This window comes from Peromyscus maniculatus, chromosome 13 (assembly GCF_049852395.1).
Source record: "Peromyscus maniculatus bairdii isolate BWxNUB_F1_BW_parent chromosome 13, HU_Pman_BW_mat_3.1, whole genome shotgun sequence".
NCBI classification, from domain to species: Eukaryota; Metazoa; Chordata; class Mammalia; order Rodentia; family Cricetidae; genus Peromyscus; species Peromyscus maniculatus.
The window spans coordinates 21034426-21052410 of NC_134864.1; the positions used below are offsets into that span (position 1 = coordinate 21034426).

Below are 17985 nucleotides of genomic sequence, written 5' to 3' on the forward strand. Positions count from 1 at the left end.
GGGCGTCCTAAGTCAGGTCTGAGTCGGTGGGGGCTGAAGGAGCTGACGAGCTCGGACTTCGCCCACCGAGACCCTGGAAGACGTTCCACGGGTTTCTGAAGTCCCCTCTGGGGCACGGTTTTTCGGGGCCACTCCCATATCAGAAGAATACGTGGTATTGGCAGGGGACGGAGACTTCAAATACTCCACGTCCCCGTCTGAGTTTCTGCTTTCGGTTTTACACCGAAGCCACGCAGCGCGATACTCTGTCTTCTGTCTTGTCTGTTTGTTCATCGTTAGTTGTCTAACACTTCTTTATCTAGAGACCACCATGGGACAGACCGTCACCACCCCACTGAGCCTAACCAGGGACCACTGGTCCGATGTTAAGGCCCGAGGAAACAATGAAGGTGTCATTATCAGAAAGAGCAAATGGATCACCCTCTGCGAAGCTGAATGGGTCATGATGAATGTTGGCTGGCCGCGAGAGGGATCTTTTAACCTCTCTCTTATTTCACAGGTGGAGGGCAAGGTTTTTGCCCCTAATCCTTATGGACACCCCGACCAGGTCCCATACATCGCCATCTGGAGATCTCTGGTCGAAAATCCATTTCCATGGGTTAAGCCTTTCCTTCCACAGCCCCCTCCAGTCTCTGGGCCTTCTGCGCCCCCCAACCCGGACTCCTCTCTTTACCCCGTGCTCCCTCACAAGGAGACTCCTAAGCCTCCAGTCTTTCCCCCAGACCCCCATACCCTCCTTATAGATCTCCTGACGGAGGACCCACCACCGTATCAAGCCGGACCACCTGGAGAGCCGGCCGAAGCGGCCCCAGCCGCCGCCCCGGTGGCGGCGCCCCCGGCTATGCCCGTGGCAGATCCGGAAGTCACCTCGACTCGCAGGACCCACGGGGCTGAAGAAGAGGACGCAGCCCCATCCCCCATTGCCGGCCGCCTCCGCGGCCGCCGGGATGACCCCCCTAATGAGTCCAGGGCCTTCCCGCTCAGAGAGGGGCCGAATCATCAGTTGCAGTACTGGCCCTTTTCAGCCTCAGACCTCTATAATTGGAAACAACATAATCCCCCTTTCTCCAGGGATCCTGTTGCCTTGACCGGCCTAATTGAGTCCATCCTAGTGACTCACAGGCCGACTTGGGACGACTGTCAGCAGCTCCTGCAGACCCTCTTAACAGTAGAGGAAAAGCAGAGAGTTTTCCTGGAGGCCCGGAAGCAGGTTCCGGGCGATGACGGGAGGCCAACCCAACTCCCAAATATCATCGATGCAGCTTTTCCCTTGACCCGCCCAGACTGGGACTTCAATACACCTGAAGGTAGGGAGCATCTACGTCTCTATCGCCAGTTGCTCTTAGCGGGTCTCCGAGCGGCCGCCAGAAGGCCTACCAATTTGGCTCAGGTAAGGAATGTGATACAGGGAAAGGAAGAAGCACCCGCTGCATTTTTAGAGAGGCTGAAGGAGGCTTATAGGATGTACACTCCGTATGATCCAGAAGACCCAGGGCAAGCACCAGGTGTCATCCTATCATTTATCTACCAGTCTAGCTCAGATATCCGAACCAAATTGCAGCGGTTGGAAGGTTTACAGGCGCTAGGTTTGCCAGACTTATTGAAGGAAGCAGAGAAAGTGTTCAATAAGAGAGAAACTCCTGAGGAGCGTGAGGAAAGGAGATGGCAGAAACAAGAGGAAAGGGACAAGAAACAGCATAGGGAGATGAAAAAGGTTTTGGCCGCCATTGTGTCTCAGGGACAGCGGAGAGAGGGAGATAGGTCGGGAGAGCAAAGGAGGCCACCCCTTGATAAAGATCAATGTGCTTACTGCAAGGAGAAGGGACACTGGGCCCGAGAGTGCCCCAAGAAGCCACAAGGACCCCGCCGGCCCAAGCCCAAGACCGTGGACCTCCTTAGTCTGGAGGACTAGGGGAGTCGAGGCCAGGAGCCCCCCCCTGAGCCTAGGATAACCCTCAAGATCGGGGGGCAGCCCGTGACCTTCCTGGTTGATACTGGTGCCGAACATTCAGTCCTAACCCATGCCGGAGTGCCTCTTAGCCGGCATTCTGCACTGGTGCAGGGGGCAACTGGAAACAAGAGGTATTACTGGACTGCCGAGAGAAAGGTCCAACTGGCATCAGGGCAAGTAACTCACTCCTTCCTGCATATACCTGAATGCCCCCATCCACTGTTAGGACGGGACCTATTAACCAAATTGAAGGCACAAATCTATTTTGATGAGAAGGGACCGAGGGTCACAGGTCCTAAAGGAGACCCCCTACAAATCCTTGCCCTCAGTTTAGAGGAAGAATACCGTTTGTTTGAGCCAGAACCCCCGGAGAAATCACCTGAGGAGCTACAGAACTGGCTGAGAGAGTTTCCTCAGGCCTGGGCAGAGACTAGGGGCGTGGGGCTGGCACACGATCAGCCACCGCTGGTGATCTCACTAAAGGCCTCCGAGACTCCCGTTTCAATCAGACAATACCCAATGTCACGGGAAGCTCATGAGGGGATCAAGCCCCATATTCAGAGGCTCCTGGACCAAGGGGTGCTAAAGCCCTGCCAGTCCCCTTGGAACACCCCTCTCTTGCCTGTTAAGAAACCGGGGACAGGGGACTACAGGCCGGTCCAGGACTTGAGAGAGGTCAATAAGCGGGTGGAGGACGTACACCCCACGGTGCCTAACCCCTATAACCTTCTGAGCACCCTCCCACTGACCCACGTCTGGTACACTGTGCTAGACCTGAAGGATGCCTTCTTTTGTTTAAGACTGCACCCTCAAAGTCAACTGCTATTCGCTTTTGAATGGAGGGACCCAGAAAAAGGGCTCTCGGGACAATTAACCTGGACCCGGCTCCCTCAGGGCTTCAAAAATAGCCCAACCCTCTTTGATGAGGCCCTACATGCAGATCTGGCCAGATTCCGGGTCGAACACCCAACCCTGACTCTGCTCCAGTACGTGGATGATCTACTCCTGGCGGCCAGGAGTCGAACCGAGTGCATGGAGGGCACTCGAGCCTTACTGGCCAGACTTGGACAGAAGGGCTATAGAGCCTCAGCCAAAAAGGCTCAAGTATGCCGAGACAAGGTTACCTACCTGGGCTACACCCTGAGCGGGGGGCAAAGATGGTTAACAGGAGCAAGGAAGGAGACGATAATCTCCATCCCCCCTCCTCGGAACCCCCGCCAAGTTCGAGAGTTCCTGGGTACGGCTGGGTACTGCCGCCTTTGGATTCCTGGCTTTGCTGAACTGGCAGCCCCAATATACCCCCTCACTAAACCAGGGACCATGTTCCAATGGGAAGAGAAACATCGGAAAGCGTTTCAACAGATCAAAAAGGCCTTACTCGAGGCCCCGGCTCTGGGTCTGCCAGATCTAACCAAGCCCTTTGAGCTGTTTGTGGATGAGAACTCAGGTTTTGCCAAAGGGGTACTGGTGCAAAGACTGGGACCTTGGAGGAGACCTGTAGCGTACTTGTCCAAGAAATTGGACCCGGTGGCTACAGGATGGCCTCCATGCCTCCGCATGGTGGCAGCCATTGCCGTATTACTCAAGGATGCCGGAAAGCTGACTCTGGGACAGCCGTTGACTGTGCTGGCCTCCCATGCAGTGGAGGCCTTGGTCCGACAACCACCGGACAGATGGCTTTCTAACGCCAGAATGACTTACTATCAGGCCTTACTACTGGACTCAGACCGGGTAAATTTTGGGCCGATAGTTTCCCTTAACCCTGCTACCTTGCTGCCACTGCCTAGCCCCTCCGAGGAGCATGACTGCCTCCAGATTCTAGCTGAAGCACATGGCACCCGCCCTGATCTGACAGATCAGCCGCTTAAGGATCCAGACACTGTCTGGTACACAGATGGGAGCAGTTTCCTGGAGGAGGGGGAACGCAGAGCCGGGGCAGCTATAACCACCGAATCGGAAGTGGTATGGGCATCGTCACTCCCTCCCAGGACATCGGCCCAGCACGCAGAACTGATTGCGCTCACCCAAGCTCTCCGGATGGCAGAAGGTAAGAAGCTCACAGTTTATACTGACAGCAGATATGCCTTCGCCACTGCGCATGTCCATGGGGGAAATCTACAGACGGAGAGGCCTGCTGACGTCCGCGGGTAAGGAAATCAAAAACAAAAAAGAGATCCTAGACCTCCTAAAGGCCCTGTTCCTCCCGCTCCAACTCAGTATTGTCCACTGCCCAGGGCATCAAAAGGATGACTCATCAAAAGGTCCAGAGGGAATCGGCTGGCGGATCAGACTGCCCGAACAGTGGCTTCCCAGCCAGCAGGAAGCAGCCAGTTGATGGCCATACAAGAACCACAGCCTGAGAGAGACCCCGTGCCCTATAGCCCAGAAGACCATGAGCTAGCAAAGAAAATGGGGGCGGACTGGGAACAAGGAAGACAAGCATATACACTAGGGGACCGGATGGTCATGCCAACCTCCCATACCCGATATATGCTGAGATTCCTCCATGCATTGACCCATTTGAGCAAAAACAAGATGAAGATTCTATTAGACAGAGAAAACACCTGGGCAGTGCTGCTGAACCAGGATCAGGTACTCCAGCAGGTAACTTCTACCTGCCCAGCCTGTGCTCAAGTCAACGCAGGAAAGGTTCATCTAAACAAAGGGGCCCGCCAAAGAGGCCATCGTCCTGGTGTTCATTGGGAAATAGACTTTACAGAAGTAAAACCCGGACTCTATGGGTACCGGTACCTCCTGGTCTTCGTGGACACCTTTTCTGGATGGATCGAGGCATTTCCAACCAAGAATGAGACGGCTAACGTGGTAACAAAGAAACTGTTGGAAGAAATCTTCCCCAGGTATGGGATGCCTCAAATATTGGGGTCGGATAATGGGCCTGCCTTCGTCTCTCAGGTAAGTCAGAAGGTGGCCAAACTATTGGGGGTTGATTGGAAACTCCATTGTGCATACTGCCCCCAGAGCTCAGGACAGGTAGAACGAGCTAATAGAACAATCAAGGAGACTTTAACCAAATTAACGCTTGCAACTGGTACTAGAGATTGGGTGCTCCTACTTCCCTTGGCTCTCTACCGAGCCCGAAATACTCCTGGCCCACACGGCCTAACCCCTTTTGAGATCATGTATGGGGCCCCACCTCCTGTTGTAGATTTTCTTCACCCTGATATCTCATCTTTTACTACCAGCCCCACTTTGGAAGCACATCTCCAGGCCCTCCAGCTGGTGCAGAAGGAAATCTGGAAGCCACTGGCTAGAGCCTATCAGGAGCAGCTGGACAGGCCAGTGGTCCCCCACCCCTTCCGATTGGAGATTCCGTCTGGGTCCGGCGCCACCAGACCAAGAACCTAGAGCCACGATGGAAGGGGCCCTACACTGTCTTGCTGACCACCCCCACTGCACTCAAGGTCGACGGGATTGCTGCATGGATCCATGCCTCTCATGTGAAGGCTGCCAGGGAACCCAACCCAGCGGGATCCAGAAAATCAACATGGACAGTGCGCCGCACAGGAAACCCCTTAAAAATAAGGTTGGCCCGCGGCTCCTCTTCCTCCCCCTCCTCTTAATCTCTGCCTACCCACTGGGGACTAGGGCAGCAGAGAGCCCGCACCTAGTTAAGAGGCTTACTTGGCAGATATTAAACCAGGAGGGCACCCTTGTCTGGAATATTACCCAAGACCATGTCCTATGGACCTGGTGGCCCACGCTTACGCCCGACTTTTGTCACCTGGCGCTGGGCTCGGGGGATTGGGGAATCGAGGATGTAAACCTGAGGGACCTAAACGCATCCACCCACTCCGGCACAGTCCAAACCGCAGGATGTCGCACCCCTCTGTCCAGGTGCAGGTGGGCACAACATGATTTTTATGTGTGTCCAGGGGATGGGAGAGACCGGGCCACTGCCAGGAGGTGCGGGGGAGGGGGGGACTTCTTCTGCGCAAGCTGGGGTTGTGAGACCACCGGTTCTGCATGGTGGAAACCCAGCTCCAGCTGGGACCTGATCAAACTTGAGAGGAACTTCACCAGAGCCGCAGGCGGTTGGTTCTGCGCACCCAAGTCCGGCCTCCGCCCAAACTCAGGGCAGGACACGTTTACCCCTGGACTCTCACTCCCCTTGAAGATAACCTTCACCGCCCCAGGTAAGGCCTATGTAGGCTGGCAGCAGGGTCGAACATGGGGGCTCAGGCTATATGAGGATGACTACGATCGAGGGTTACGGTTCACCATCAAACTCAAGGTAGACGCCGTCCGCTCCAACTCTGTGGGGCCTAGCTCGGTCCTTGCGGATCAAAAACCTCCATCCAGATTTATACCCACTCCCCGGACGCCCACTGGGATCCTGACTGGTTCCATGGCGCCACGGCCCGGGACAGGAGACCGGCTATTGAATCTTATAGAGGGCGCTTACTCAGCCCTCAATGTTACCAACCCAAATCGGACTCAGGAGTGCTGGTTATGCCTAGTCTCCACACCTCCCTATTATGAGGGGGTGGCCGTGGTCGGAAGCTTCACCAATTCTTCCTCACCCCCATCAGAATGTGCCTCGACACCTCAGCATAAGCTCACAATCTCTGAGGTGTCAGGACAAGGACTATGTCTGGGGACAGTACCCCACACCCACCAACACCTGTGTAATCGCACCCAGGCACTTGTTCCAGGACCCCACTATCTCGCGGCTCCCAACGGGACTTACTGGGCCTGTAGCACTGGACTTACACCATGCATCTCCCCCTCAATACTAGCCAACACGGCCGATTATTGTGTGCTCATAGAACTGTACCCCAAGATAGTCTACCATACACCTGAAGATATCTATGCCCGGTATGAAACAGGGGTCCCCCGCATAAAAAGAGAGCCAGTCTCGCTAACCCTGGCCCTGATACTAGGTGGATTAACTATGGGAGGAGTCGCCGCCAGAATAGGCACAGGTACCACTGCCCTCATGGAAACCAACCAGTTCAGACACCTCCAGGCTGCCATGCATACTGATATCCAGGCACTGGAGGAATCCGTGAGTGCCTTGGAAAAGTCACTCACCTCCCTGTCTGAGGTAGTTCTGCAGAACCGGAGGGGATTAGACCTCCTCTTCCTGCAGGGGGGGGGGTGTCATGTGCCGCCCTTAAAGAAGAATGTTGCTTCTATGCGGATCATACTGGGGTGGTGAGAGATAGCATGGCTAAATTAAGAAAGAGATTAGAACAAAGACAAAAACTCTTCGAAGAACAGCAGGGATGGTTTGAAGGATGGTTCGGAAGGTCCCCCTGGCTCACCACCCTCATCTCCACCCTTATGGGACCCCTTCTGATTTTATTGCTCCTTCTGACGCTCGGGCCCTGTATCCTAAACAGACTTGTCCAATTTATCAGGGAACGCGTTTCTACTGTTCAGACCTTGGTATTGACCCAACAATACCAACGACTCAACCAGGTGGAAATGGAGCCACATCCCTATTCTTCCCCATGAATGGAGGATTCCATTCCCTGAGATAAGAAAATGGGGGAATGAAAGACCCCAGCATACTTGCTTAGCCTAACGCCATTTTGAGCAAGGCCTGAAAAGTACGGGGAAGTTCAGTTAGAGGACATGGGCACAGGAACAAACAGGGTATCTGCAGTCGGCCACCTGGCCCCAGAACAGGGAACTAAAGGTCAGAAAAACAACTTGGAGCCAAGTCAGCAGGCGTGTCGAGCTCGGGGAAAAACCACGAACTGTCCTGAGTTTGAACCTGGCCTCATATGAATCGTCCAATCAGAACCCTGTAAACCATGCTTCTCGCTTCTGTACCCGTGCTTCTGCTGCCCGACCCTATAAAAACCCTCCACTCCAGCCCGTCGGCGCGCCAGTCTCTTGAGCCTCTTGAGTGACTGTGTCGCCCCGGGTACCCGTGTTCCCGAATAAAGCCTCTTGCTGTTTGCATCTGACTTGTGGTCTCGGTGTGATCTCTGGGCGAGGGTCTCTCCAGAGGGAAGACTACCTTCAGTGGGTCTTTCATTAGGATGGCGATGCCTGCCTGCTTCCTGGTCCCATTTGATTGGAGGACTTTTGCCCATTCTTTTACTCCAAGCCAGTGCCTTTCTTTAAAACCAAGATGTGTTTCTTACTGACAACAGACAATGGATTTTGTCTCCTGTCCTGTTCAGTTAGTCTAAGTCTTTTGAGGCCACGGATATTTGAAGTTATTATTGAAATGTGTGTGTTAATTGTAGTTATCATGTTAGTGATTTTTCTTGTATTCTTCGTGGTAGTTTCAGTTTTAATGATTATGGCTTCATATTTCTTTCCATCATCTTTATGCCTGCTCATTCCTCTCTCCAGCTAGAAATAAGCCTTCTGTATTTTCTTTAGGTTTGCCTTGTTGGGTACAAACTTTTTTAGGCTATTATATCGTGGAAATGTTTTATTTCTTACTCAATTGTAGCAAATAGTTTTGCTGAGTATATAAGTCTAGGCTGCCCATCATAGTCCTTCAGTACTTAAAACGCATTGCTCCAGGCTTTTCTGGCTTTCGATATTTCCATTGAGAAATTAGATGTTATCCTGAGGAGTCTTCTTTGTATGTGACTTGCATTTTTCTCTCTCAGCTTTCAATACACTTTCACTGCTTTGTATATTTAATGCTCTAACTGTGATGTGCCCAGGGGATTTTCTCTTCTGGCTTTTCTACTTGTGTTCTGTGTGCTTCTTGTATCCATAAGGGTGTGCCTGTCCTTAATTTGGGAAGTTTGTTTATATGATCTTATTGAAGATCTGGTCTATTCCATTGACTTGTGATTTTTTTCCTCACCTAGGCCTGTAATTCAAAGGTTTGGGTGTTTTCATGGTATTCCACATTTTCTGTAGGTTCCTTTTCTGTGTTTTTGGGTTTTTTTTTTTTTACATTCTGTGTTGACTCGGTATACATCCTCTCCTTTATCCTGGAGTCCAGATATTCTGTTTTCTGCTTGTTTTATTCTGCTTGCAAGGCTTTCAGTTTTCTACGTAGTTATTGGGTTTTCAAATCCATCTTCATTTCAGCTTGACTCCTTCAATATTTCTGTTTCCTCATTGAATTCCAGTCTTAAGTCCTGGATTTCCCCCTTCATTTCTGTCGGCCTTGAGTTTGTGTTTTCTTGGGGATCATATAGGTATTTATTCTCCTTTAGTTCTTTCTCCTTCATTTCATCAAGCTGTTTCTTTGTGTCTTCTTTAATCTCCTTGAGTTCTTTGATGAAGTTTATGATTGTTATTTTAAATTCTGTGTCCAGGCTTCATCTGGGTAGTTCTCATCGGTAAACATTCCTACAGGACTGGTAGGTTTGGGAGAGAAGACACTGGTTTGATCTTTTATTGTTTATATTTTTGCAATGATATCTCGATATGTGGACTTCTTTTGTGAGTTCCAAGTCTGATATGGACAGAACAGATTGGGTTAGGAGGGAGAATGTGCTAGTAATTTGGGCCTAGAAGTTGGAAATGGCTTGGGTACAATGAAGTCAGGAGTACAGATGGGATTGGGCTGGTGTACAGAATGTGCCTCCTTGTCCAGTCATGGAGTTTGGAGCTAGATTTGCTAGATCGGAAGGCTGGATGTGATAAGGGAAGGGCCAATAGGTTGTGGTGTAGGAAAAGTGGCTTTAACAGAAACCTAGAGATTGGTTTCTTTGCAGGGAGGTATGGCCAGACTTGACCAGGGTACTGGATGTGGGATCTAGCCTAGACATGTTGTACTGGGGAGAAGGCATGGATGGGGAGAGTCATGGAGATTCCCTGACTGGACACTGGAGAAGGATGTGGGAGATACGGCTAGGTAGACAGGTTGAATGCCATGAAGCAGGGGCCTGTGGATACTGGCAGGTAGTGTGGATCCTGGAGGAAGCCCAGAGATTGGTTATGTCGCAGGTAGAGATAACTAGCCAAACCGTGGGCACTGAGTGAAGGACACAGACTAGATATGGTGGGTTGGGGAGAAGGTGTGGATGGGGTGGTCAGAGAGACTCACTGGGTTAGAGCCAGGGGAAAGAAGTGGGAGATCTGGCTGTCAGAGGCTGGATGTCTTTATTTACTTTTTAAATATTTTTATATCATAAACTTGAAAACATTTAAATGAAGTGTCTTAATGTGATCTTGTGAACAGCATTTAAGAATGCTTGAAGCTTTGAGCTAGAGCTGGTGGTCTGATAGCAGGTGAACAATATGAAGTGATCTTCAAAGTCAGTATTCTCCCTTTTCTTTCTAATAGAAGTTACACAAATTAAAAATACATGTTAATATTATATATTACTTAGGTCTAGAGGGTGACCTCATGCCTAAAGTCTGCCCTCCTCACACACACTACACACACACACACACACACACACACACACACACACACACACCAATGCAACAGTGCGACAATTTATTTTATACATTTTTTAAAAGGAACCTACTATCTCCTAGCCCTTGTTTTGTGCACTGAGAAGACAAAATTAATCAAAACAGACTGAACTACATTCTAGCATGTCAAATGTAAACAATATCAAGAAATTCCACATTGTACAGGAAAATTTGCTGGTTTTCTTTTTCTCTTATTTGGCTGTTAATGGAACTGATTGAGAGCTGGTAGAGGATGCCAGAATACTCTTTGGGATTCTTTTCTAAAAATACTCTACATCCTCAAGTTAGCTTAGAATTCATGACCTCCTGCTATATCCACATCTGATAAAGTGCGTCTTTCTCCCTACCTCACAACACACTGCCTCGATAGACTTATCAGAGGAAGGAGCATTGGTTTGTAACTAAACTTAATATTTGCTAGCACCCTCATTCATGGGCGGGCCTGATGGGATATTCTTTCTATTACTGAGGCTTAGATTAAATGCACAGAGAACAGCTAAGAACCAGCGTTTCACCTGGGGAGCTGCCATCTGTCAGTTCACCCCTAAGTATTGAGAACAGCTTCATTGCATGTTACCGTGTTGAACAATTACAGCCTTCTCTTTCAAAGGAGGAAGGATGTAGAATCAGGGTTTCTTAGAAGGATAGCTATTCAACTATTGTTAATAGATCAACCAACAATGTTTAGAACACTAGTCAATTCATCAAGTTAAAAAAAATTCTATAGGTTAGGAATTTGGCCAGGGCTCTCCTAGGCAATTCTTCTGCTTCATGGAACAATGATTTGGTCAGTTAATGAGAACAATATTCAAGAAGTATTCAGCTAGTGGCTGTTCAGGTTGGGTTTACTCATATGTCTGGTATCCTAGTTGGGTTGGCTCATGTCTGGGCTCCTGAACTTTCCCAGCGACACAGGTCACCAAAGATTAATGGATCTTTTCTCATGGTGGCTTAGTATTCTAACATAGTGACTTTCCCATGGTAGAAAATGGTCTCTGAAGACCTTGACCCAGGTAATGGTACACTGTCACTCACATAGTATTCTATTAGGTACAGTGCTCAGAGAACCACCCAGATTCAAAGGGAGTGGACCTGGGTTCTCAGACACATACATAAAAGGAAGGACAATGAATTTGTGATTGTCTAATTTGCCACATCATCCTGTCCTCTACCATGTGTGGTGAGGCTAAATAAGAATCACATGACTTCCTAGAAACAGCAAATAATGCCTTTACCCCAGACAGGGCACCAGTAACAGACAAAGAATTCTACCCAAGTCTGCCTTGGTGAATCAATGGATTTATCAAATTTCTTTCAAGACAGTGGGGAGGGGCTTATATCCAGGAGCAGAGGAGACTAAAAGGCAGCTCCATCACTGAAAAGCCCACCCCAGTATCGTGTAGGATCACGAAAGTTGCATCCCTGGAGCTTCCTGCCCAACTTAGAGAAAGTTCCAGCAAAGAACCTCCTGTGGCTGTCCCCAGCGAGTGTTTGCAGCTCACATGACCTTGAGGAATGTCCTTGTGAGTTTCAAAACTTTCCTAAGCTTCCTTATGTGCCTGCCTCCCCACTCCAGGAGGCGATGCTCCCATCGAGAAGAAATAGCTACACAACAGGACAGAAAGTGCCTGTAATAGCCAAGTGTATCTTGTGGTGACTTGAACCGTAGGAAATCCAGATACCGTAATGCTAACAGCTGCGACTCTAACCTCAGCAGTTTAAAGTTAGGGACTCGAGCCAGGGTCATTCCTTCCTGCACTGACCTCATTCCAGAGAGTAAATGTTTACTGAGTACCTGCTATGGGGTAGTTCTTACCAGACACGGGGGTAAGATACTAGGTGTGGCTGGTGGCACAGGTCCATAATCCAAGTTATTCAGGACACTAAAGCAGGAGGATCTCAAGTTCAAGGCCTACTTAGGCACAGAACACATTCAAGGATAGCCTGGACAATTGAGTAGAACCCCATCTCAACATAAAAGGTAGAAAGTTAAGGGTATAAATCGGCGGTAGAATGCTTGCCTGGCATGTGGAAGGCCCTAGGTTCAATCCCAGTGCGGTGGTTTGAATGAGATGGAACCCAGTAGGCTCATAGAGTTGAGTACTTGGTCCCCAGTCAGTGGAACTATTTGGGAAGGATTAGGAGGTGTGGCCTTGTTGGAGGAGGTGTGTCACTGAGGGTGGGCTTTGAGATCTCAAAAGCCCACACCATTCCCAATTAGCTCTCTGCCTTGTACTTGATTGACAGAGTTGAGATGTAAGCTCTCAGCTACTGCCCCAGCACCATGCCTGTCTGCCTGCGGCTACGCCCCTTGCTGTGATGCTCATGGACTCTAATCCTCTGAAATTGTAAACTGAAATTATAAGTTGCCTTGGTCGTGGTGTTTAGTACAGCTATAGAAAAGTAGCTAAGACACCCTCTATCACAACTTCTTTCGTTTCAAAATTTAAAGGATTTTTTTTTTTATGTGTCTGACTGTTTTGCCTGCATGATGTATGTGTCCCACATACCTGCCTGATGCCCATGGAGTGTGGTGGTATTGTGTTCCCCAAAATATTGTGTACTCTAATAAATTTATCTGGGGTCAGAGAACAGACAGCCACTAGATACAAAGGCTAGAAAATGGTGGCACTCACACCTTTAATCCTAGCATTCCAGAGATAGAAATCCCTCTGGATCTCTGTGAGTTCAAGGCCACATTGGAAATAGCCAAGCATGGTGACACACACCTTTAGTCCCAGAAAGCCAGCCTTTAATCCCAGGGAGTGGTGGTAGAAAGCACAAAGATATATAAGGTGTGAGGACTAGAAACTAGAAGCTTTTGGCTGGTTAAGCATTCGGCTGGTTAAGCTTCAGGCTTCTAGCAGCAGTTCAGCTGAAAGCCATTGGGATGAGGACACAGAAGCTTCCAGTCTGAGGAAACAGGACCAGCTGAGGAACTGGCAAGGTGAGATAGCTGTGGCTTGTTCTGTCTCTCTGATCTACCAGCATGGACCCCAATAACTGGCCTCGGGTTTGATTTTATTAATAAGAACTTTGAAAATTCCTGCAACAATGGAGGACAGAAGAGAATACAGTTTCCCTGGAACTGGAGTTCCAGGTGATTGTGAGCCAACATGCAGATACCCTGCAGGAACAAGAAGTGATTTCTGGGTATTGTGAGCAGGGGCCAATGGGAGGGAGGAAGGAAGCTCTGGAGATGGGAAGGGGACAGTTCTGCTGAGAGAGAAGGCTGGCTATCACCGGGGGCTAGGAGGCGGCCTCCTAGGGCTTAGTGGTAGCTTGGAAGGGATGCAGAAGGGGGCCTCAACAGGGAAACCTAGGTTTCTGGTACCTAGGATCCAGTGTCCTATCAGCCTCTGTCATACCCAGGATGGGACAGGAAATTGAGATCATTACTTTCATCTCAGTGTGATATTTGAAAGTCAGGTTGCTCTACCCCCATGTGGCTTCTGTAAATGCTATCAGCAGTGAGCCCAGAAATGTTCAAGGACACTAAATATATTTTCAAAGGGCTTTTCAATTCTCTAAGGGAAAAAGGATGTGAGATACACCGCTCACCCTTTGCCTGTCGACATGTTTCGCCGGGCTTGTTGCAGGAGCTTTACCTGAGCATCACAGTGTGTCTTCGAAAAGCAGCTAAGCTGATCATGAAAACGCAGTTAGGAGAGTCCACTCCAGGGGGCGCTCACTCGTTCTCCACCGGCCACAGAGAGAGCTCCGATGCCTCGCTTCCCTATTCCAGGTGTAGCTGCCCTTGATTTATATTCTCTGATGAAGAGACAGTGAGTGGTCACGGCTCCAGCTTCCTTTCATGGTGACTGACCCCAATCACGGCCTCAAAAGCTGGCCAAACAAACTGCTAGAAAATGATATTCTGGGGGAGACTGTTACAACTCCTCAGGGTCTAGTTTATTATTGTCGTTTGAGTGGAAGTAGAGTGCAGGCACCAGAATAAAAACTACTTTGGGGCCTGCACGATGGCTCAGTGGGTTTAAGCACTTGCTGCCAAGGGTGATGACTTGAGTTCAAATCCCCATGACCCACATTACGAAAGGAGAGAGTGAGCTGTGGGATGGTCTTTCTGCATGCTGTGAATGTGTTGCTATGATTGGTTAATAAAGAAGATGCTTTGGCCTATGGCAAGTTAGGTTAAAGCAGGCAGGAAATCCAAGAGAGAGACAGGAAGAATAAAGGCAGAGAGACGCCAGCAGACTGGTAATGCCATGGCTACATGGCAACTTATAGATGAATAGAAATGGGTTAAGTTATAAGAGCTAGCTAGCAAGAAGCCTGCCATAGGCCTTACAAATGATGATTAATATTAAGCCTCTGAATGACTATTTTATAAGTGACTGAAGGACTGTGGGCCAGGCGGGCCCTAAGAAAACTTATGGCTACAAGAATGGACTCCCATGATTTCCCTCTGGCCTCCTACATATCACATATGTATACTCACACACATCTAACATATACATACATGCAAATAAACGTAATATTAAAAATTTAAGACTATCTTCCCATTGTTAGATTTTCAAGTTATTAGTCATTCCTAACAATGGTAAAATAATATTTTACTTCTGGTGCTTAAATCCTAGATTTTCTCACTCCACTTGCTGGGGGAGGGGGTTGACTTAGTTCCCACATGTTCCATTGCATCACTTGGCCAGAGAATTGTCCAGCCCAACAGTTGACCTCAGTCTACTCCAGAAATCCTTGCCGACAAGTTCCACATGCTTGGTTGATTCAGTTCAGATCAAGGTCATGTGTGCTGAACCCTCTTAAGCACTGTGGTTTATCCCACCATGATTTTATGTCCAGCCTTGATCGTGTCATCTGGGGTCCTTCTCACAGGATGACTTTCTGGATCTAGTAGAGAGCACAGAAGATGACATTTTCTCATCATAAATGAACACCATTAGGCATGTTCTTACTTCAGTCAAGAACCCCTGACAAGGCCTACACTAATTCATGAAACATACCAATAACACATTCCTTCTATTTGTATCACATGTAAGAAGCTAAAAACTATTTGGGAGATTCATTTCTAGCCCCCCTTATTTGAGTTGTCTGGTGAAGTAAGGTTCCCATCCTGCCTTGCCATTCTCCCCTTTCCACCCAAGGTCCTCTGATTATTCACCCTTCAATCCTTAGGAATTTGGACAAACAGGAAGCTTGCTATAGGGGGCATAAGCTGCAGGGTATCACCCGCAGTTATTTTTCTTCCTATGAGTGGAACAAATTCAGGTTTTATCTTCCTGAAAGAACTCACAGAATTCTGGATGTAGCCAGTTCTAGTCTGGTAAACAGCCCCAAAATTTCAATTTGCACCTCTTAAATGGCTGTGCTTAGTGATCCAAACACAATAGCGAGTCACATACCTTTCATATACTGTGGTGTGACTTAGCTACACCATTGTAGGCTGGACACAGATTTAAGACACATGAAATCCCTTGCTCCCTGGAGACCCTTAGTGATGACATCACTTGTTATGAAGTTGAGAGGGAGTATCTCAAAGAATGTAATGGAAAAACCCCAGATACATCTGTAATTGGTTATGAATCTCAACAAAGATCATGTTTATTACACTGGGAAGGATGATCTCATCTCTGTGGAACTGAGAGACAATTTTGCTGTTACCACAAACTATGTTAGCCTGGGCTCAGATTTTGAAGATTAGTAACCCAGGTCTCAGCCTGGGGACCCTTAGCCACTGCCTTTCTGGCAAGAGTAGGAAATAAGGAGCCTATGGTCAAGGGGTGGAGCCCCACTCCTTGTCACTAACCACCTCCCTTCACTCTCCCAGTGAAAAGATTGGCGAGAGTGGACACAATCTGTTCCAAGCAGGTCTGTGCAGCCAGGCCATCTCCAAGGTTACACAGCATAGAGAAAAGCATCCTACTTGGCATTGTTCCCTACACTGGCCTAGCACCCCGACCCCTGAGCATGGAGACCCTGGGAAGGTTCCATAATGTGCCTTACTTGAGGAGATCTGGAGAGCGAGCTCAGGAGTTCTGAGAGCTTCCTGCTCTTGTAGAGGACCCATGCCTGGTTCTCAGCACCCATGTGATGGCTTATAACCATCCAAACCTCCGGTTCCAAGGAGTCTGACCCTCCTTCTGATCTAACTGGGCTCCTGCAAGCATGAAGTGCACCTACATATACCCAGGCAAACACACACATGTAAAATAAAAATACTTTTAAAAAATCTACCTTACTACTTGTTTTATAATATTCAAAACTGGAAATAACAAGTTTTGAAAGGTAAGCATTTTTATGAAATTTGAAGATAATGAGCAACTCTTATTTTAATTTTTCCCATGGGGCAGTATAGTCAGTAATAGTTAACTATTTTTTAACTATTTTAAATATTTATAATTATCTTTTCATCCTCTTCCCATCTCCTTCCTCCTAAGAATTCCCTACAAATTTCCCAATGATAACAAAGTACTGAGAAATATTGTGGTGTCAGAAATACACACTCACTCTAAAGAAGTTAAAATAAGAGCTACACCATAACAATACTATCTACTGAACCTAGATTTTGAATGTGTGCACTAGTCAGGAATTCTGAAACGTAGCTTGAAACATCCATATTCAAACCCAACGAGTTCTGACCCCACACTATTCTATCTTCTATTTCTTCAGATCATGGAGAAATTAATGTCAGTTTTGCAGATTAAAAAAAAATATTCCCCATCCAGTTTAGGATTTGCTGTCTTTCATTAGGTTCGGATGTATAGACACACAATTTCAAGTTTGTTCTGGTGGAAGCTCCACCTCAGCTCCTGGTACCCTGGCATCCCTATACCCAAAGAGTCTGGAATGTTCTGGTGGAGGATCCACCTCAACTCCCCTCCCCCATCTCTTTCCCCAAACCCACCCCTTCAAAGTTCTTCAAGCACAGCTCCTCCCCCAGAGGGGCTCAAAACTACTCCCATAGGGTATATAAGCTGCATCCCAGCAAACAGACATGTGGTTTTCCTGTCTCTTCCCCATCTCCTCTAGGAGGGGCTTTACCCATTAAACCAGGGCTTTTTCTAATTCGGTCTGATTTGGTCTGATTTGGATTGCTGCGTCAGCAGAGAGGCTTATGGGGGTACAAAAACCTTTCAAAGTTCAAAGTTTTTCCTGTGGCTCCCCCATGCTCACTGTGTTGAGGTGCAGAGGGACGGTGAATCATCACAGCCCGAGGCAGTCTTCTGGGTAGCAGAATGGCTTCCATTGTTGCCTTACTTCCTGCCTTCAGGTGTTTGACTTCCAGACAGATTTTCTTTATAACACAAACAGCTTGAGGATCCAGGACCCTTTCAGTCTTCATCTAAAAGCCATAAAATTGATCCTGCTTCCTCTTTTATCTTGGAAGGAGAACACAAATGTTCCGATGGAGGAAATCTATTATTTTCCTGCTGAACATGAAAAGCCTCTTAGCACCCAGGTAAAAAGAATCCATTTTTATCCCAGCTCCTGCAGGGCTAGTGTTGAGAGCCCACACGGCAAGGCTGTCCCGACCACTGTCCGGTTGTATCAATTGAGCACAGTGTTTCCTAACCCAGATGCCTCACATCTCTGCAGCATTCCCCTACAGAAAGTGCACAGCTGTGCAAATGGGGTAACAGCCCCCAGTGCCCCACAAAGCACTCACACCTCTGTTCTTTCTGCTCTGA

General features: G+C 48.4%; 1 protein-coding gene across 1 annotated transcript; it reads left to right on the forward strand.

Moving 5' to 3' along the window:
- The first annotated feature begins 310 nt into the window (after positions 1 to 310).
- On the forward strand, positions 311 to 7887 carry LOC143268341 (uncharacterized). Its single transcript, XM_076550510.1, is given in 6 exon segments — positions 311 to 4063; positions 4065 to 4197; positions 4200 to 5267; positions 5270 to 5495; positions 5558 to 7073; positions 7076 to 7887. Coding segments are annotated over 6 exon segments (7050 nt in total). The 3' UTR covers positions 7430 to 7887.
- Positions 7888 to 17985: the final 10098 nt, after the last annotated feature.